Source organism: Hipposideros armiger, unplaced genomic scaffold (genome assembly GCF_001890085.2).
Source record: "Hipposideros armiger isolate ML-2016 unplaced genomic scaffold, ASM189008v1 scaffold_343, whole genome shotgun sequence".
Taxonomy (NCBI): Eukaryota; Metazoa; Chordata; class Mammalia; order Chiroptera; family Hipposideridae; genus Hipposideros; species Hipposideros armiger.
Genome location: NW_017731693.1, coordinates 1568479 through 1591433, shown reverse-complemented (window position 1 = coordinate 1591433; position 22955 = coordinate 1568479). Strand labels below are relative to the sequence as shown.

The window sequence follows — 22955 nt, the reverse complement described above, 5'->3', positions numbered from 1 at the left end:
ACACTGTAAGAATTTTTGCTGTTGATTTCACCTCATAATATTAATAGTATCGAAGATGCTTTACTTACTGATGTTAAAGAGAATAAGACCCTTGCAAGTTCCAAAGAAATTGTACTGCAGGCCGGCCGAGTGGCTCAGTTGGTTAAGAGTTGTTTTACGAGCGTGAGCTCTGAGCAACAGGGCAGCCGGTTCGATCCCTACATGGGCCAGTGAGTTGCACCGGAGCTGAGCTGTCGCTGAGCTGCCAACAGGTAACAGGATGGCTCAGCTGGTTTGTAACAACAAGATTGCCTGTTTGATGGTGGGCTATGCCCACCGCAACTAAGACTGAACTCGGCACCTTGAGCTGAGCTGCCACTAAGATGGCTCAGTGGATAGAGCATGCGCTCTTAACAACAAGGCTGCTGGTTCGACTCCTGCATGGAATGGTGTCTACACCCACCCGCAACTAAGACTGAACACAGTACCTTGACCTTAGAGGCCACAAGCTGCTGATGGGCAGCCAGATGGCAACCGGTGCCCTCCACAATGAAGACTGAAGAACAACAACTTGGCTGGTCCTCTTCCCCAATTCCCCAGCACTGGTTCCCCTCCCCCAATTCCCCAATAAAATCTTAAAAAAAAAAAAAAAGAAATTGTACTGCTACAGAAAGACAAATCATATGAAGATGTGGTGGCTCTGAAAATATAACTTTCTATAAGAGCAGTCTGCACAAAGTTACAGTCTCTAAATACAGCTAAGGAAATCTGCATGTTTTTATTTTCCTCTAGGCATTATTTCCTCTTAGATCTATAATGAAAAAGTAACTTGAAAAAGTGCACTGAATACTGAACTAAGGGAGTTCTCTCTGACTAACATCCCTAGATATTTGTTACATGCAAAATCTTTCATTACAGTGCTGATTAGAATTCAAAAAGGTTAGAAAGTCATGGAAGTGTAAAGAAGTCCTATTTACTGCTTCTCAGAGCTGAGGTAAATAATGTGTTTTGACATGAGGGGATTAGCAATTTTTATTAGGAGACTGATAGATGCTTTTTCACTTAAGAGTGCTGTACAACCTTCTTCACATTTCCTTTTTTCACCTTTTCTTGTTTCAACTATCTCATTTTATGTTACCATTATCTTTCCAGATTTCTTTCTGAAACCTTCACTTAAGCTACTTTCAAAGTTTAAAAGGGGAAAAGAAATAGCGAAGATAGAAACCAGAATAGAAACATAATATGTGTTTTATTGATTTATTCAGATTGAATAAGTCAATCTGAATTCAAATAACCCACAACTTAATTAAATGTGTTTATTATAGATAGGATTCATGGGTAGACACTGCAGAGAATTACACCACAGATATAATTATGTCCCATTCTAATTAAAAATGTTTAGTAACTCTTCACTGCCCACAACATGACATCCAATTAAGGTCAACCTGAGAGTGAAAGGAGTACTATTAATAATTACATACACAACAGGCATAATCTGAACTCTCCTGGTCAAATTGGAATGCATGGTTGCCCTATATACAACGTTCTGCTATTCTGCCCCAACACACTTTTCCCAGCCTTGCACAGTGCTCCTATGCAAGCAAAACTCAAAACAGACCTAATTCTTCACAAACACACCAATCACTCAATGCCTTTATTTCCTCTATCTGGATGCACCTGTCAAATTCCCTATTTCCTCTGGCTCATCTCAAACTTAACAGAAAGTAACACACAGATTCGAATTGGAATCAATTTGCAAAAACATACAAGGACTTTGCACAAACTTGACATGTATTTAACTGGGACTTTTTATTCCGAAGTTAATATATGGCAAAACAAAATTATAGGCTGAAACAGTAGGTAAAATCAAATGATATTTAAAGGGATCAAATGTAAAGTTATTTGCACAAGTTCAGAAAATTATAAAAAAATAAGTGTCAAAAGACACTAAGGCTTTAGCTGACCTCATTTTTTCTGCCCTTAGTGAACCTGTGATTAAATCCTAACAAGTCTACCTCTACAGTCTCAGGATACTTCTACATAAATGGTGACCTACTGTTTCTAGGGTCCGTTAGTTCAATCTAAATGCAGGGGAAAACTGGATAAGCTCAAAAAATTTCTTTTACTCCTAATTATTATACTATAGATATTTTTAAAAGGATACTACAACTTTGATAAAAGTCCAAGAACATTCTTATTTACTTCTTCCACCCTTCACACACACACACTCTCTCACACACACACACACACACACACACACACACACACACACACACACCCTTAACACAGATGAACTTTGCCAAATTTATAACCATTCTCCCAAAAAAACAAAAATATGAATATTTGCTTACAGATACTTAAAAGTATCACTTACGTAAATAAATATGGCATTCTGACCATTAAAATACCATTTCACCAATTCTCTAAAACAAAATTTAAAAACCGCAATATGATCTAGCTGAATACTACATTTTGATATCTTGATAGGTAACTTTTCTTTCTTTTTTAAAGATTTTTTTATTGAGGAATTGGGGAAAGGGAACAGTGTGGGGGAATTGGGGGAGGGGAACAACTAAGTTGTCCTCCAGTCTTAGTTGTGGAGGGTGCAGCTAGCTCAGCTCCAAGTCCAGTCGACATCCACCGGCCATTCAGCTCAAGGTGCCGTGTTCAATCTTAGTTGCGGTTGGCCATAGCCCACCATCCCATGAGGGAGTTGAAACGACAACCTTGTTGTTAGGAGCACATGCTCTCAACAGCTGAGCCATCCTGTTGGCAGCTCAGCTCGGGTGCAGCTCATTGGCCCATTTGGGAATCGAACCGGCGACCATGTTGCTCAGAGCTCGTGCTCTTAACCAACTGAGCCACTCAGTCAGCCCGACAGGTAACTTTTCTTAAAGAACTACATATACATCAAATGTAACTAGTCAATGGGAATAGCAAGAAAACCATCAACCATTACTCACCAATATTGTTTCTAATAAAGCAACAGTATCCTGACTTTCAAATTTCTTATTGTTAGTGAACCAGTGAATCAGTTGCATAACTAGTGGCGTGTATAGTTGCCTTGTTACCTGAGGAAAAAAATACATTTAGAGTTTTTCTTCATATTAAAGCAAGTTTATATTGGAAAAGAGTTCCATTTAAATGGAAGGAGCAAAATTAAGGACAATACTACCATGGTTATATTAGTTTCCTTTTGTAATTAAATTCTATGATGAACATGTTCTTTCTATTTTCTCTTTCCTAAAAAGTCCAGAAAAGAAAAATATGCATACTAAAATTCATTGTTCCTCTAATTAGAGGGTAATTTAGGGTATTGTTGGTTTTTTAGTATTCATCTTTATTCATCTGATCCTGAACATGCACATGAGATCTTCTGGATAGAGACATTACCATTATTCAACTAAAAAACAAATAATGACTCCATGGTTCCCTACACACTGATTTATACCCCTGCGGTGACAAAAAAGAAAGCCAGACCAATTTCCTACACATTGAAACTTCAAAGCCTGTATAATAAATTGGAGAAGATATTCAGAAGGTATCATGGTATATCTCATCTCAAATATGGATATACCATGATGCAGTTCTCCCACACCTGCCAAAAGGAAAAACTGCAACTTGCAGATGGGATAGAAAGGATCCTGAGTTCTCAATCTAACCTTCCAGAATGTAAATAAAGTCTCTTCAGGGGCCAGACAGCCCTGTGGATCTCTGGCATTTACAAACCAGGGTGTCTTCCAGGCAAGGGCTTCATCCTTCTGAAAGGAAATACGCAGGGAAACAGGGCTCACCGTTCTGGAACCTCAGGAGCTTAACCTAGTGGCCTAGTCTGGTGTAGCCATGTGATCATCTTGGAGAGATAAGGGAAGTTTTATTATCCTTTTGGATCAGAGCAACTACATAGGCAAATGGTTACAGATGTAATCATTATATATGAAGAGTAAAATCTTCGTACTGAAAGTGATGGGAAACATTCCCTATCTTTATATGTTATACATTTCTGTGTCTCAGAAGGCTAGGGCTCCTACTGGAGCACTGAGAAATTAGGAGAGTTTCATTTCCCAAATGATACCAAGCTCAAGAATGAAGCACCTTGATATGAATACCACCACCTCAAAAATCATGTAAAATTTCTCAGGACTCAGACCAAACAACACAGAGTCCTCTTGCACCTGGGTATTTTTCTATAAAAAAGGTATCTTTCTAATCTTTGAAGTGATTTTCAGGATTAAGCAAAATAAAAGGGTCTTACCTTTCAGTCTGAATATTTAAACTGGTCTTAAAGCATCACTTTCACTTCAAAAGAATTATACTGTTTCATTCTTAGTACATAAGATATGTATGTGCATATATACACACACACATACACATATACCTTATAAAAATTGTATAAAATGTAGAAAACCATCCATCTACAATCCTATATCTCAAAATTGTTAACTTTCAAAATATTTTATTTATACACATTTAAGTATATATATACATGTGTGTAAAATAAATATACTTTTTTGTAACCACTTTCCTCTTAATTTTAATAATTTTCTAAATACATACATAAGCTGTATCAATATTTTTATGAGCTGCCTGGTATCTCATATACGGATATACCATGATGCAGTTACTCAAATCCTGTTGTTAGAATTGCAGGTATTCCTAATTTATAACTAATATAATGAAATCACAGTAAAAAGTCTAATATACACTACTCTGAATACATTGCTAATAATGAAACTGCTGGACAACAGTGCAGGTCACCAAGCCTTTTGCTCTGCACCCTGAGAGCCTGTGCAAATCCATACTCCCATCAACCAGGACCTATAAGGCCCATTCTCTACATGCTTGACAATACCAACACTGTCAATTTTTTAAATATTTGACAAAAGATGAAAATAATATTTTAATATTAATTTTCTTTTTTACCAAAAAGGTTGAATATTTTTAAATAGTTCATTGACCATATATCCTTTTTTTATGAGCTGCCTATTTTTATTCTTTATCCATTGGCCCATTTTTAGGTCTTATATCTTCAGAATGTTGCAAAAATAATTTTCTCACATGTTAAAATTGTGTTTTGTGTCATTCAGTTTTAAATATCTGTAAAGTCAAAACTATTACTACACATTGACATATTCTGTATATCTGTCTTCAACATCTTGTAGGAAAATGTCCCTTCCTATGCAAGCTTTATCGAAAAACAATTTTCTGGATGCCTTTAATGTAACAGTAACAAAATCCATCCAAGTAGCAGAACTTGAATGTCATACGCAAAAGAAAGAATTTTTGAATGCTATGATCTTACTTTTCAAAAATAAAACAAAATAAATATGCATGTTTGTAAAAATGTGTTTTTGCAAAGATCTGGGAGTATATCTTTTGCAGAGGATAAAGTGGCTTTTCCTAGGGAATAAGAGTGGGAAAAAGGTGATGATATGGAGGTTCACTTTTAGCTTCACGTTTCTATATTAATTTACTAGGTTGTCAGAAAAGTCATGAAGTATTTTTTGTTTTTCGTTGCAAAAATGCATCATGACTTTTCCAACAACCCAATATGTAATTTATCAATGAAAAAGACCTCCTCAATCCAGAGATAGATACTACAGTTCATCATATTTTTCTGTAATATATTATAGTTTCAGTGTTTCCTTCTAAATCTTTTTGAAATTAATTTTTCATGTTAGTCAATTACCTAATGTGATTTATTAAATGGTCCATTTCTTACTAACTTAATGCCCTTTCTACCAAATATACAATTTTTAGGTACACATGGGTCCACTTCCTAAATACCAGACTCTCCCCACTGATCTATCTGTTCACTAGTTCAACCTTGTTATAATTTATGTGGCTTCTTTTTAATATCTGTTATGGCAAGACTCCCTTCAGCACTCTACCCTTTTAAAATTTTTCTTGGTTAAGCTCAAGCAATTATTCTTTCAGATTACTTTTTAGGATCAAAATGAAATTCTGGGCTTTTTGCTGGAATGCTACCAAATGCTGACTGATTTGGGAAGAGCTGGCATTTTTTTCAATATTGATTCTTTTAACTCAGGCACACATGATATTCATTTTATATTCACAATATATGTTTGCCTGGCATATAAAAGTTTATTCCAAGGCATTATATATATATATATATATATATATATATATATATATATATATATATATCTGATGCTATTATGAATGGACTGTTGTACACATATTTTCCATGTGTACGATACTAATGTGGTCAATACTAATACATGACATATATGAGAATACTGATGTATGAGAATTCACCAGCTTCCTCCTCCTTCGTGAATGCTTCGGGGTTTATCAGTTAATACTCTTCAGCTTTCCAGATTAAAAAAAAAGAAAAAAAACTATATTCAAAATAAATATTCTTTCTCCTTCATTTCTAGTGTCCCTGCCCTAAGAAAACTGACAGGTCGGTGAGAAGACCAGATACTAAATACTGTAAATTAACTAATTCAATACAAGTGAATCTATACTGAGCAACCAACTACTCCAAGCCACAGGCACTACCTCCTGGTAGGTGCTGGAGCCACTATAAACAGGCCAAACTGCTTCTCATCAAAGGCTTCTGTCCTGTCCAAAGCACAAGACAGCATTGGTACTTCATGAGTGGGGACCATTTGGCTTTGACATTCAGATAGACATTTTTTATCATATTTCGATATTAAACTATTCCTAGTTTACCAGGAGCTAACAAATGCCCTTTAGGCTTCTACAAAGAGCATCACTGCTTCTGAAATCCATTTCTGTGGTAAATTTCCAGTTTTAACCAAAAATCCTATGTAATAATGATGCATCTCAATACACTGCTGAATTGTATTCATTCATATATATTGAAGAATTTTTCATCTATACTTGTGTTTTTCATTTCATTTTCTTTTTTGTGTGTGCAGCCTGATATAAGGGTTATGCTAGCTTCATAAAATCAACTGAGAATTCTATTTTTTTCTGCTTCATGAGAACAATAAGAATTTGTCCATAAAGTCATCAGTAATAAGCCATTTGCCAACATTTTCAATCTCTTCCATGACTACTGCCCATGGTTACATCTCTTCTTCACACCATGAAAGAGTGAGTCCCTATATGTGAAGGGCGTTACTAATTCAGCTTTAGATGCCTAGCCTAGACTCTCAGTAACCCTTAACTAGAACAGTGATTCCCAAACTTTGTGGCAAATTAAAAATCACCAGGACAGCTTTTAAAAGTCACCATCCCCAGATCACATCCCTGAGGGATTAAATCAAAGTCTGGGGACAGCAGCCAGGCAGCAAGCAATATTTTTTAAAAGATTCCCCAGATGATTCCAATGTGAAGCAAGCTTTGATGATCACTGACCTAGACAAAACTTTTGAAAAAAATTTTGGAATTGTTTCAGATTCAAAATCATTCACTTACCTGATCTACATCACATGCAAGTCGAAGCAACACAGGAAAAGTTCGCTTATAGAGTTGGTACATGGGTGGGAAACCCTGACCACCTTCAGGCATTTGAGTGGCTTTTCCCAATATAAACATAACCATGCTATGTAGAAGTTCACAAGCTGCAACCTGAAATAGGCCAGGAATTCAAGAAAGTTTTTAAGTTTTCATGTTTACAAGAGAAGAATATTTTGAAACCACATTCAATTTAATCCTTTAACAATTATCATACCCAAATGTAAATTAAGCACTTCTTATTGTATAAAATTAATGTTTCTGTTAACTTTGATCTTTAGCTCACAGTTAAGAATTGAAACTTAAAAGCTTTAGACATTAGACTAATACATTCACAAGAAATATATTTAAATGCTGCCATATTATAGAACTTTGCTTCATTTGTTAATACCTTTTAAACTATCACTACTTTAGTGAACATTTGAAGCACTCTGAAGATTTACAAATTAATATAAAATTTGAGATTCTCTGTTTCTAATTTCCCAGGTTGAGGAGATAACTGAGAACAGATTGAAAATCACTTTTAAATGCGCTTTTACTGCATTTTCTTTTATGAAGAGCTTTTGGTATATTAATGTTTTGCTAGATTATTATCTGTTAAGATGATTTATGTTTAACTTTTATTATCAATGACATCTACTTCTGCTAATTAGTTTTCTAATTACTATATACAGAAAATAAAAAATTACTGATATTGGAATGGCTGAAATATATTACCTATTTCCTAACAAATATTATGTCTTAAAAAAATAGACTCTAAATAATGAGTGAAATGAAAAATAAAGTACTTTAGTTTGTCTGTCACTAGCAGAAAGAGCTAATTCTGTGACCCGAGGTAAGAATATATCCAGGTAAATCACAGGCTTCATATCTATAAATGGTACTGCAAAACTGAGTCTTTTTTCTGTGTCCCATGCTACACATTTCTTCATCATTTCATCTGAGGATGCAGCTGTTAAAAAAGATTAAGAAGAACGTTTTTTTTTTCCATTCAAAATCTAATACCAATTGCTTTACAGTCATTTAGTGAAACCAGGATACTTTTTAATTATACTTTTAAGTTAAGCTCTTTATTCATCTTTCCTTTTTTGTTTTACTATAGACATGTAACTACAACACTAGAAATCACTGATATTATTTCTGAATTTAATTTAAAGTAAAATTATTTTTAAACAAATCTAACAGTCTGGGATAATTTCCAGTTTCAACAAAGAGTTACTAAGATAGTCTGTGGAAAAATGATAAACGATATTTTTATTAAAAATCTCTTTATAACATTTATTTTCCCAATATAGTCTGTAACTTCCTAAAGAACCCAAAGTTACTTCTATATTTAATACGAAATTTCAAAAGTAAAAATAAAAATGAATTTTAAAAGTGTTAACCAAAAACAATATGAAAATATCCAAATATTAAGAATAGGGGTTCAAAAAAGATTGACTTTGAATTCCTGACACAACGTTTAATATAGAAAAGGAAGTCAAACTGGCTTCTGTTTCAAGATGGAAAACATATTTAAGAAATCAAACTAGGGGGCCGGCCGAGTGGCTCAGTTGGTTAAGAGTTAGTTTAAGAGCGCGAGCTCTGAGCAACAAGGCCGCCGGTTAGATTCCCACATGGGCCAGTGACGCTGTGCCCGAGCTGAGCTGCCACTGAGCTGCCAACAGGTGGCAGGATGGCTCCCCTGGTGAGCGCACGTGCTCCTAACAAGATTGCCTGTTCAATGATGGGCTACGCCTGCCCGCAACTAAGACTGAACTCAGCACCTTGAGCTGAGCTGCCACCCAGATGGTTCAGTGGATAGAGCATACACTCTATTTTTTATTTATTTATTTTTTTAGCTGAGCCATCCTGCCACCTGTTGGCAGCTCAGCAGCAGCTCAGCTCAGGCCGGGAATCGATCCGGCAACGCTGTTGCTCAGAGCTTGCACTCTTGAGTGAGCTCTGTAACCAACTGAGCCACTTGGCTGGCCCCACATGGGATGGTGACTACACCCACCCGCAACTAAGATTGAACACAGCAGCTTGACCTTAGAGGCCACGAGCTGCTGATGGGCAGCCAGATGACGACTGGAGCCCTCCACAATTAAGATTGAAGAACCACAACTTGGCTGGTCTCTCTCCCCAATTCCCCAATTAAAAAGAAGAAATCAAACCAGAACATTTTCCTTGCTAGTGTACTGAATTATTCAGATTGCATGGCTATAGTCAAAGCACTTCATTAGGCAATTATTCTTTGTAATCTTATTTGAAAATATATAAATCACATATAAGAGTGAATATCTAAATATACCATGATTTGTGTACATCCAAATTAAAGTACAAATATTATCTATAGAGGTTAATTTATTTTAAAGGAAAGTTTACTTACCTGTTACAAGATTTTTGTTCACTTGTCCTCCTAGAGTACCAAGCATTTGTACTACTCTAATCCTTATTTCTTCTAAGGACAGTACTTCATTCTGCAAATTTGAACAATTGTATTATGTATGATAACTAAGTTAAAAATTAAAGAGAATTAAGAGGAAAAAAAACTATTTTACAACCCTCTCTAATGTTAATGTCTCCCAATGGTTCATTATATCCTACACAGTACTGCTGTTAAGTTTATTGCAAATTCATGAAAAGAAGTCATATCTCTTCCAATTTCAGTTAGATGTCCATTTCCTAGGCCAACAATTCTAAAACTTTAGAAGGATACTTTACATCCTTAAAAGATACTAAGGATCCCTAAAGAGATTTTGAGTGGGTTGTATTTATCAATATCATATTAGAAGTTAAAACTTAGAAATTATTTAAATAGTTATTTAAAAATACTAAATTCATTACATGTTAACAAACGAGATACTTTTAGGAAAAGTAACCATATTTTCCAAATAAATGAAAAACCTCGAAAAGTAGCACTGTTTCACATCTGTGCAATTTCTTTATTGTCTTGCTCACTAAAAGAGAGGTCTTGTGATCTTGTTAGGGCTGTAACTGGAAGCCGTAGAAGGCGGGAGGAGTATTTTGATAGTCTTTTTTAAATAATTATGATTATTCTTCGATACTATACCAAAACTGAACAAGTGATAGTTTCTTAAAGATTAGTTATGTGGAATCTGAAGCTTTATCAATTAATTTTATATACTCTATAACATTAAAATCCATTGGTTTATCCTGAATGTTGAGTTAATTTGGTAATATATCGCTCATCTGAAATTACTGGCTGTTATATAGATCTACCAAATGTTGACTCATTTCATTATATATGCAAAAAAAGTCACATTTGTTTATATTAAATGTCATCAGAAAAAAAAAAATCTAAGTATTCAGAAGCCGTCAAGCTCATGGTGATAGTTACAAGTTTTCCAAAATTTTAATTTTCACTTTAATGTTTGAATTCTGTCATTGGCAACAAATACTCTCAGGCGTTTTATTTGAAGTGACAGGCTCACTATTTATTTTGTAGAAAATGTTTGCCAAATATTGAATAGCCAGCTCGTCTGTCATTTGTTCTTTCAAGTAAATATAGTGTTCAAGAAAAATATACATACGTTAGTTCATAGCTCAAAGCATCACATAAGTGCTTTACCTGAAGACAACTGACACCCTTCACTATGCAGCAGACTGCATCACACAGAATACTAAAAAGATGTGTGCTCAAGGGTCAAGATTTAATAAAGTGCTAAGGAACCAACAGTGTTATCCATCATTATACCATAGTGCAAATGTCAACAAGTAAAAATAGTTTTGGCCTTGTACACTGAAGCCTCCAGGGGTTCACACTTCAAGAACTACTGTCCTAGGAATAGGGTATCGCTAAAGACATTTTATTTGCAAAACTGGAGATACGCTCAAGTAATTTTATCTTGCATTATTTACATGTTATAAAATTTAAAAAGTTTTAAACAACCATTTCTAGTTTCATTCAAGTTTCTGAATCAAATGCTGTCAAAAATAATGGGTGGGAAGAATTTACTCTCCGGTTTACAATATCAGTTCTAGACATCAAAAGTTTTTCAAATTTTAATTTTCACTTGATACCTAAGTTATTTTCCCTATACTAATTCAATTTTTTCTATTTACATGTTTCCTATCACATTAGATGCCACATCTGAAAAAAACTGTCTCAAGCACTTAACATCTAAAAAACCCACAACAGCTGGCATGAATTGAACTTGACAAAACAATATTTAAGATCCAATCAGTAAATGAATCAATCTTACATATTCATAATATGAGTAATCCTACTGCTTATTAAATATGAAGCAGCCTATTTTTTATTATCCACTAAATATATTTAAAGGTAGAGATAAACAGGAAAATAATATCCAGACAATAAACCAAATAATTTAGCTACAATTTTTATTGCTAAAAATATATTCTATGTTGTACTCTAATTTATATGTTAAGAGTAACATTTTAAATGACTTTTACTTTTCACAAGCATTAGAATCTGATCTTTACAGTTTTCAAGGTAAAGAAAATACAAAGGATTTCTTACTGATGAAATGTTCTTTGTCTTTTTCAAATACTTTAACACAACTTTACTAAATCCTTTCTGGGCAGCCCGAGAAAGTGCTGACACTTCCCAGTTATTCTTGTTCTCATCTATCGACAGGAAACAAAAATCAATTTTAAATAGCATTCATGCATTTACTTGTTGAATACTAGGCGGAACACATATTACCAAATAGAGACATTAAAATCCTAATTTTAATAATGATTAAAAATCAACTCTTTAGAAAAATATATTAATAGTTATCGTCTTGGTTTTAAATATCATTGTCTATAAAAAAAAATGTTTCCTTAGAGAAGTAGCTAATTCCAGATACGGGGCAGGAAACACATACTAAAAATAATAATCAGAGGTGGTGGGGCAACAGGAAAGAAAAGTTTTGTACTATATTTCCAAATAGTCAATCAGTTTATGATTTTTTTTTTTTTAGCTGAGCCATCCTGCCACCTGTTGGCAGCTCAGCAGCAGCTCAGCTCGGGCTGGGATTCGAACCGGTGACCCTGTTGCTCAGAGCTCGCACTCTTGAACGAGCTCTTAACCAACTGAGCCACTCGGCCGGTCCCAGTTTATGATTATTTTAAAAATATATATATTTCTCCTATTTAACAACTACACAACCATCCAAGTCAGGATACTGACCTGGAGACATTTATCCACATTTATTCCCCAAACCCAATCAGGTTCCAGCACTGATCCCAGTAGCGTCTTTTGTTCAGATCTACATTACGTTAGTTTTCTGTCTCTTTAGTCTCCTTTAAACTGAAACAGTTCTTCAATCTTTCCTTGAATTGTATGATTTGAACATTTTAAAAATTATATGCCCATTATTGTGTATACTGTCCCTCTATTTGAATTTGTCTAATGTTTTCTCGTGATTAGATTCAGGTTACAGGAACCAGTTGCAACACCCTACTAGTTCCTTTATTAACTGTTGAGTTGAATAAATCTTTAACACATGTTCATTTAATAGCAGCAGAGTCATAATTTTAGTTATACAGTTATTTTTCACTAGTTCTGGCAGTGCCCAATGGATTTGCTGACAGAGCCAGGTAAAGTGCAATGATGGAGAAGAACCTACAGGTGGTTTAATCCTAGCCCATCTTTTCTTGGCTCCCAGAAATGAATCCCAATTGACAACTTTACCTAGCTTTCTGTTACTCTAGTTACTGTCCTTTATATGATTTCATATTTTTGTTTGCTTATACCCAATAAGCTGGTCCCTGCAGGTGGGAGCAATGACCGAGAATTGGGATTTATGGTCTGCTGACCATTTGGTGACCTTCTGTGGGTAGATGTTAGAGATCTATTCTCTGATGGGCCAGCGATAAAAAGAGGATCTGGTTTTCTCAGTGTCTTTGTTAATTATTTTTTTGGAGCTCAACAACCTGAACGAGCCTGGAGGAAAAGACTTCCCAAGAGTTTCTAGTTCAGAGCCCAGCCCGGCCAAGACAACAATGAAATTGTGAGACTGAACAGAAGACCAGCTGAGCCCATCTGTACTTCTGACCCACAGAAGCATGAAATAATAGATGGGTGTAGTTTTAAACTGCTAAATCTGTGGTAACTTATTACACAGCAACAGAAAAAAACATTATGAAACTTTCCATTTACTCATTTTATTTATATCTGTACACATTCAATATTTCTAATGTGATTCAATGGATTATACTCTCTTTCTAGAATGATTTATTTTGATGCTTGAATCATCCCAAATTTTGCCTGTGACATTTTCCCATCATTCTCTGAACACTTCCTCACTTTCTGGATGTTTCAGAAAATACAATATTGTAGGTTCTTCTTGTATTTTCCCTGTCCCAGGTTACGACTAGTCATTTCTCCAAGTTCTGGTTCCTTTTAATGGAAAATGACATTTAGAAGCCATGGTCTGGGTATTAAGTTTGATTATTACTACTAAGGTATCCCTACTACCAAGCAGGCCCTTTCAATAGACAGAACTAGAATATATGTGTTAACATATACATACACGCTCATGCTTTCATCTCTATTTCTACACTTATTTATCAGTGTGTGTGTGTGTGTGTGTGTGTGTGTGTGTGAGAGAGAGAGAGAGAGAGAGAGAGAGAGAGGGAGAGAGGGAGAGAGAGAGAGAGAGAGAGAGAGAAACTGTTACCATTATCACCCTGCCTGGACCCCATATCCCACATGGCTGGCCCAACATGTTCGTGCCTCCCACCCTGCTTCCATCTCTGACCCCAACACCAGGCCACCCCTCAGAGCTGCCCTCCTCAAGCTCCTAGGAAGCACCACAGCTACCCCAACACCCACTTTCCTATGCACCACCTAAAGGCCTTAGAACTAAATACTTCAAGAAGAGGAAAAGGAAAAGATCTCAAATGACTAACTCACACAAAGGGAAAAACAGTCACTTTACAACTACAAAAAGGTGGAGTAGACAATTGCTAACCAAATGGTCAAAATGAACATGACTGATAACAGCACCAACTGCCATCATGATGCTGTGAGGACAGAGCATCAGTTCTGGTGTTTCTGACAAAAGACATAACCTGAATTTCATCATGAGAAAACATCAGACGAGCCCACAATGAAAGACATTCTATAAAATAACTGGCCTGTAATCTTCAAAAATGTCAATATTGTGAGAACTAAGAAAGGTTGGAAAACTATCCCACATTATAAGAGGCTGAAGGGATGGCCGAGTGGTTCAGTTGGTTAAGAGCTCGCTCAAGAGTTTGAGCTCTGAGTGGCGCGATGGTTAAGAACTCGCTTGGGATGCCAGAGGGCCCCGGTTCGGATCCCACATATGAGGGCCAGTGACACTGCCCTCTACAGCTAAGATGCTGAACAACAGCTCAACCTGGAGCTGGCATGCCATGAGTCGACGGCAACGGCGTAGGCTGCAGCCCCTGTGGCAGTGGGGTGCCATGGGCTACCGTATGTAGCCAGCAGCCAGCGTGAGCAGCCAGCAGCCGCAGTGAGCGGCCGTCCAGAAGCCGGCGACTGATCTGCCTCGCCCGGGAAGAGCGCAATGGTGGTGCCAACTTGGGCCAGTGAAGCAACATCCTCCACAACTAGACTGAAGAACAAAACGACAGCAACTTGTCTGTTCCCCTTCCCCCAATTCCCCAATAAAAAATCTTTAAAAAAAAAAAAAAGAGTTTGAGCTCTGAGCAACAGTGGTTTGAGTCCCGGCCCGAGCTGAGCAGCCGCTGAGCTGCCAACAGGTGGCAGGATGGCTCAGCTAAAAAAAAAAAAAAAAGAGGCTGAAGAGTTACGACAAATAAATGCAATGCATGGTCCTAGACTGAATTCTAGACCAGAAAAAAATATAGCTATGAAAGAAATGGGACAACTGAAAAATCTGCATATGGACTGTAGCTTAATGTATCCATGTTCTTTTTCCTGATTTTGATAATGATACTGTGGTTAAGTAAAATATCCTTGCTCTTAAGAAATACACACTGCAGTATTTAGGTATAAATATCCATGATGCCTGCACCTTACAAAGGGTTTGGAAAAGATCATGTGTGTACACACATACACACACACAATCACACTATATGTAGAGAGAGAAAGTACATGCAATGATAAAGCACATGGACAAAATCTTACTGCTGAATCTGCGTAAGGGTATATAGAAATTCTTTTTACTATTAATGCAACTGTTCTGGAAGTTTGATATATCAAATCAAATATTAACTAAAAACAGTGGTTGTCTTTACAATTATGGACTTCGTTACTTAATTTTACTTACTCTCTGCTTTTCCCTAGCTTCTAATTATCTATAGTTATACATATTTATCAATAGATAAATCTTTTGCTTGAAAGAATCATAGTAATTTCCCTTATTAATTTAAAAACACAAATAATTTCAATGAGCTAACTGACCAATCTAAATTCTAAACAACAAATAAAAGTACCACAAAGATATTTACTGCTATATTATTTTTTTAAACTAAGTCCACGTATTTTTAGTGAACTACTCAAAAAGCAGCACTCCTTACAGAATGTGAACTTTAAAAACAAAGATAAGCTATAATAAATATAGGAGCTATAAGGAGTTCAAGATATTTAAGTTCTTGCCCTTAAAGATTTTATAGATTGATAGAATACAAGTAAAATGAAAAAATAGGTTTAATGCCTCAGTTGTATTTCCTATGTACTAATTATATTCAAATGAACTGGTAAGATTACAAAAATACCAACCAAATATATTTTGAATACGTTGAGTTCAAGTTTCAGAAGTTACAAAAATACAAAGAGTAGTCCTATTATAGTTATTACATTTCCAGCTTATTTAAGACATACATCATAATTCTTTTAAACCTTACCTGATGAGGCTGGAGTTTTCAGATATCCATCAAGTCTGGGTAGAATGTCCTTATAATAGGGCTGAATTACTTGTTCGCTGATGTAAGCTGACCATTCTTCTAAGGCATTCAGGCCAACTTCCGCCAATGGGATATAGCTCAGGCCCAGTTGAAAAGCCATCTATATGTTAATACAAATAAGGTAAACTAAAACACAAGGAATGTAAGATTTAAGAAAAAAACACCACCATTAATAGTGGATTCTCATAAATAAGCCTTTCTACTGCCAGAACGCCAGACACTGCTGGAGATAGGTGGGTATATCCCAGGTCATTAGAAAACAAGCACCACCACTCTATATGGTTGGTGATATAATGTAGACTTTCAACACATGGAAGGTTTAATCATCATATCCAAATCTTCAGAGAGGCCAAACCACGTGTCCCAAGTCCCAAAGCGACTAAGTAGAAGAGGTAGAACTTCAACCAGGAGTGTCTGATTAGTAAGCACCTACTGTGACTGCCATGGCAAGACCTTGATATTTTCATGTTTTCTAGGAAACATTGCATGAAGAAATGGATTTGCTCAAGACAATGCATATACCTGCAATGCAGGAACGTAAGCTCTAACATCGAGTTCAATGATGTCATGTGGCAGAGACAGAATAAAGGTCAAACAGGAGGCCAAAAGTTCATCTTTGTACTGCTTCATTTTAACTGATACCTTAACAAAAAAGAAGAAAAAGACAGTGCTGTGCACCTGAATACAGCCTATTCACTGAAAATCAACTAAAAAAATACCCAATTCTCAAAAACAAACAATGATAACGTATCCTTTATTTGACCTGGTCATGTTCATTTTCAAATTAAACACTGACCTCTGGGAAAAGTTCATTTTTTAATTCCCATTACATGGAAAAGCTAAAGAATCTATTAATTTTGAGTTTTCATCACACAAATTATTTTAAGAAAACTCAAGGGACTTTTAAAACACAATGGTTTCCTGTTACTATTTTTTAATCCCTTAATCCTGAACAGAATTAAGCAAACCAATTTTCAAGTAATTAGATCATTTATTATTACTAGGATTTTCTTCCAAATACATTCATTTTTTTTTAATAAGATTTTATTGGGGAATTGGGGAAGGGGAACAGTGTTGGGAATTGGGGAAGGGGAAGAGCCAAGTTGTTGCTCTTCAATATTAATTGTAGAGGGCACAGCTAGCTCAGCTCCAAGTCCATTCATCATCCAGCCACCAGTCGGCAGCTCACGGCCCATCAGCTCAATGTGCCCTGGTTCAATCTTAGTTGCGGGTGGGCATAGCCCAACATCCCATGCGGGAGTCCAACTGGCAACCTTGTTGTTAGGAGCACGTGCTCTCACCAGCTGAGCCATTCTGCCACCTATTGGCAGCTCAGCAGCAGCTCAGCTCAGGTGCAGCTCATTAGTCCATGTGGGAATTGAACCAGCGACCCTGTAGCTCAGAGCTTGCGCTCTTAACCAAGTGAGCCACTCAGCCGGCCCCATACATTCATTTGTAGATAGCCTATGTTAACACTGAATACATCATGTTAAAATTACCTCTTTACCAAATTTTGCAAATAAAGCAAAGCAAGAATATTTTTCTGGATCCTCAGGAGGCTGTTCCTGACTCTTTGAACCAATTCCCTGTCAAATAAAATAGTCAATTAGCACAGTGAACAATAATCAGATAATTCTGTATCCTAAACCAGCAGCGCCCAACTGTTCTTCTGAGGGGTGAATCCATTTTCACTTTGCCAAGATCTCATGCAGAGGTGAAGGAAAAATTGGCTCTGAAAATATTTGAGACAGAGACCAGTGGGAAACAGAGCATGAGGTGGAAAGTGAATGGCTGGTCAAGAGCCATAGTCCTGGCTAAGTCCATTACCCCTTCCTCAGCTTCCAATGTATCTACTTACAAGCACTAAGAACTGCTCATCCTGTAATTAACCAGTCAGACTGCTCATGGCTAACTGGAGCCTTAAGTACACTAATCCAGTTATTTTCAAACTTCACCAGCCACCAATCACCTGAGAGGCCTGTTAGCACAGATTGTTGGGCCCTGCCCCAAGTGTTTCCGATTAAGTCTGGAGAGGGCATGAGATATCCCAAGTAATGTTGGTGCTGCTGGTTTTAGGACCACACTTTGAGAACCTCTGTTAATCTAATATAATTAGCCAGGTGTTTGTAAATCAGTACAGGAAATACTATTAACTTTGTTAACAGTATCATCCAATTGCCACTCACATTATCAGTTTTTAAATATACAGAAAATAAAATTAGATTTTTAAAACTGCAATATGCTATAATCTCATACTTTATAATGCATTTATACATAGTCATGCAATCTAAAAAACAAAGGAATATTCAACATCTTTCAAAAAACACTTACCTCAAAATATTTTATTTTCTTGGCATTACTCACAGCTATAGAAAGCAATTTGTAGAAACCACTAATGAGTGGCAACCTTGTACACTGCAAAATTAATTCATATGCAAATGAGTATACCCATGGCTCAAAAAATTCTACATGTTTTTCAGGAAGAATTTCTCTGTAAAAACAAATTAAAAGTTTAATGTAGAAATTTTTATCATACTATTTTTATTTAGCTTTGGAATTTTACAGGACATAATTAAAAGGTCTATGATTCCATTATACAACATTTTAAAATATATGTATATTCCTTCTATTCCCTACCTGAGGATCTCTTACATGTAAAAATAATAACTCTAAGCTGGTACATTTAGATATATTTTAAAGGTTTATATAAGAGATTTTAGATTATAAGTCTTTTGTTATTTCATTTCTCACATCTATATAAGTGTTTTTCCTATTTTATAGGAAGTAACTGACCACTTTCACTCTTAAATAATTAGAATTTTTTTTAAAATACCTGCAAAATTCCACCAGGTTGATGAAAGCTGAAAAATCTTTGGGTTTAACAGGATGCAAATTAGCAGCTGGATCTGAAGTTGGGATCAGCCAAACACCAGCAGCTCCATTTTCATCCTTAAAATGAATTGTTCCAAAACAAACATTGTACCATTCAACCACACATTTACTTAAGAAACAAGTGACCAAGTCACTTCATAGCCAAGGCCTGATGCTATCAGGAAAGAATGCAAAAGTGAAAAAAGTACAGGTGGGTCCTCAAGAGCTTACAGTAAAACATTAAATAAAAGGATACATGGAAAGTGATAAGTGATAGAAAAATACAAATATAAAAATACAAACGGGGTGATCATTTCTTAAAAGAGCTAGCAATGATGACTTGACAGACGTAGAATTTCAAAACTTAAAGTTTATAGAAAAAATAAAGACTTGGAGGTTTCAAATTGAGAAAAAGAGGAATAATGAATAGTATTAAGTAATATTAACTTAATATTAACATATTAAGTTTGTATTATCAAATTCAAGGGGACATGTTAAACAAGTAGTTAGAAATGCAGAATGGAAACCAGGATAAGGAGGGTGAAAAGAAGGATAAAGTTTGAGGCTAGCTTTATTTGGGAAGTGCTAACAGAGGTGACAAATGACCTACCGGAATGAAGCAAGAATGGCAGAAACAGGAGAGCAGAAAACAAGGGAAAGCGCAAAGGAAGCCACTGAAGACAACAAAAATGACAGACGTGTTCTAAAAAGCAGGTTGTTGGCTGACACAGTTCCAGTTAAGTCCCTTTTGGCAAGTTTTTTGATGAAATTATTTTAGACATACACAAAGCATAAAAGGCATGAAAACACATTGGTGTTCCCATCAACCAGCATAAAAAATTGAACATTATGAAAGCAATGAAGTCAATGTGACAAATGGCCTTTTCCTATTTTATCCCGTTTTCATCCTCTGGAAAACGAGATGTTTTCCACTGGAATTCATTTGACACCCACTAGTCTCATTACCATAGTGTTTGTTATTAAAACTCCTCAGACAAGAGAAGAGCAACTCCTAGCTAGCAGCCTAAAGCCAACTGGGTATGGGAAAAATAGAGGGTGCATTCTTCCTTTTCTGCCTATTGTCTATATTCTACTATCTCAAGAACACATTTAATACTTTGCACCCAGAAATTGGGAGTTTCCTTAGCTATGAACAAGAGGAATCCCAGCTTTCCCTATCCTATCACAAAGTCATCTCCGCACAAAATAAGATTTGGCTCTTTACTATTGCTAAGGAATAAATAAATAAATAAATAAATAAATAAGTAAGTAAGTAAACAAGTTTTACACAAAAAATTGTCTTAACGTATTAAACATATAAATTATTTTTTGAAAACTCTAATAACATTTTCTACACATTAGGCTTTCCAATAGAAAAATATCAACAACACATATTAAGGCTGAAGAAACCAATTTCCTGCAATTCTCTACAAATGTGCTTATTTTCCCCTGAATATTCACCTATAAAGAGAACTGATATAAAAATAATGCAAAATAGTGATGAAAATTCTAACCTCTTGTTCCCCAACATTCTGTTTTTCTAGTGTAAGATCCAATTTCTCAACAATCTTCAAAATAGATTTTACAAATTCATCATACAGCAAACGATTCAGACTTTGAAGGGTAGAATTCACAAAGAAAAATGCTTCATCTGCTAAAAGAGAATCCTTTAAATAAAGAAAAATCATAAACTTAAAAATTCTGTGCAAAGAAGTACCAGAATGAGTATTAAATAAGCATTAAAATGTACATAGATGTACCTGAATATTTAGGTATTATGAAAGCTGCTGTGTAAACTATAGATTTACCTGGTAGATGTCAAGATAAAATTGCAGACCCCATCCTAAATGAGGGCAATATCATTTCGGTCAGATGGTATGACTTATCTAGCTATGTAGCAAACACTAAGTAAATAGTAGTGAACAAGATTTAGGCCAATCCTTGTCAAAGCATTTACCCCAACTAATTTATGTGTCTGTAGTAGGCTATATAGTATACTATACACACACTATGTACCTGTATATATGAGCAAACACACACACATGTACATATACATGTACATATATACATACACCTATGCATACATCTGGATAAATGCATATTTATTTAAAAGTATAATCTATCAGTGCTTCAAAAGTGAAACTGTTCTACCATTCCAAAAATATACACCAATTATATTGTCTTTACTCAGTCAAATATTCTATGGAACTTAGCCTGAAAATATAGGGCTATCTAACATCACATACATAAGAAAGAAATATTTTAGGTAAAATTACTAACTTTGCTATTTTACTCAATAAGAAAACTAAAAGCTCCTAAGATTTTTCATAGGATAGGAATCATCTATTGGTAAAAATTGCTTTTCCTAGGCGATTAATGCTTTGTCAAAGTCTGTGTTAAAATGGTGTCCAGAACCTGCCTTAAAAAGTAGACATTAAACAAACATCTGCTAAAAACATATTAGACAGGAGACATTATTGTAATCATAAATAATGTAAATAGCTATGCATCAATCTCCTTCATATCTATTAAATCAATTGGATTTATCTTTATCTTTAACAAATAAGAAGAGAATAGCTCTTTCATGGTGATAATACTGTTATATTTTTGTTACCTAAGGGGTGGATCTGTTAGAAAGAGCAACTTAGCATCAACTGTACTATACTGCTACTTAAAGCTAAAATGTGGACTCAACTACAGTAATTAATTTTAAATGATTCTACAATTTTGTTCCTTTTAATTGATCTTTTTCTAGTATTACTTTAACTATACTAATCACACTGTTTTGATTTTTTATTACTTGAAGTACTTTTTAAAGAAACTATTGAAAGCTAGTAAAATGTAGTTCTGAAATAAATAAGACTAAACTATAAAATTATGCAGACTAATAAAGAAGAACCAGAGTATTTTATGGCTATAAAATTATCATTTTTACCATCATCTGGTCACAGCTCAGAAGATTTCTAAAAAGATCCAAATAGTCTTTGTATGTGGGAATTTTCCATTTGCCAGTTCTAACTTCCCCTGATGCACGATAGTCTTCAGATTCAGACAGAGCAACCTGGGCAGGAAGAGAACATGTCAATACTTACTGATGTATTCATCACAAAATACGTACTGCTGCCATAACTTTCTGATTTTCAGAATTTTCTAAGCTAAAACAGCTACTAGTAAGAGGGTACAATTTGATTGAGGAAAACACAATATTATGAAAGCATAATAAAAAAGCAAACTGAAAACAAGTCATAATTCCTCTAACTAGGACTAAAATATTGGGTTGTCAGAAAAGTCATGACATATTTTTCTATGTTTTTCATTGCAAAAATGTATCATGACTTTTCCGACAACCCAATAGTGATGCGCTAACAATTATTCAAAAACAGTATCCATGGAATGTGTTGTAAAGTATTTATCTCACTTTCTTATACAGGTCAAATCTCTCATCTCATCCTATTTCCTGTAACTTCCAGTAACTAAGATATGCCTCCCATAATACACCTAAGTATTTTATCCTCGAGTTTTAAGAGAAAACATTCCCTTTATGTAAAACGGTATATATAACATTAAATTTATGTTTAAGGATGTTTCATAACTTAGAAGTTTATTCACCTTACATTTTTCAAGATGTAAGGCAGGACAACAGTAATCAAAACAAAATGGTACTGGCATAAAAATAGGCATACAGATAAATGGAACAGAATAGAGAGCCCAGAAGTAAATCCAGGAATATACAGGCAGTTAGTCTATGACAAGGGAAGCAAGAAGTTACACTGGGGTAAGGATAG

At 35.3% G+C, this 22955-nt stretch overlaps 1 protein-coding gene across 3 annotated transcripts in view; it reads right to left on the bottom strand.

The window, feature by feature from the left end:
* PRKDC (protein kinase, DNA-activated, catalytic subunit) overlaps positions 1-22955 on the bottom strand; it is a 229719-nt gene that overhangs the window by 156446 nt on the left and 50318 nt on the right. For all 3 annotated transcript variants that reach the window (XM_019661296.1, XM_019661297.1, XM_019661298.1), the window contains exons 15-26: positions 22106-22231; positions 20685-20837; positions 19133-19248; positions 18631-18790; positions 17799-17885; positions 16822-16941; positions 16240-16399; positions 11915-12021; positions 9800-9890; positions 8217-8380; positions 7390-7542; positions 2943-3050 (exon numbers count right to left, since the gene is read on the bottom strand). In XM_019661296.1, the coding sequence (XP_019516841.1) occupies positions 2943-3050; positions 7390-7542; positions 8217-8380; positions 9800-9890; positions 11915-12021; positions 16240-16399; positions 16822-16941; positions 17799-17885; positions 18631-18790; positions 19133-19248; positions 20685-20837; positions 22106-22231 (1545 nt within the window). The remainder of the gene's footprint in view (positions 1-2942; positions 3051-7389; positions 7543-8216; positions 8381-9799; positions 9891-11914; positions 12022-16239; positions 16400-16821; positions 16942-17798; positions 17886-18630; positions 18791-19132; positions 19249-20684; positions 20838-22105; positions 22232-22955) is intronic.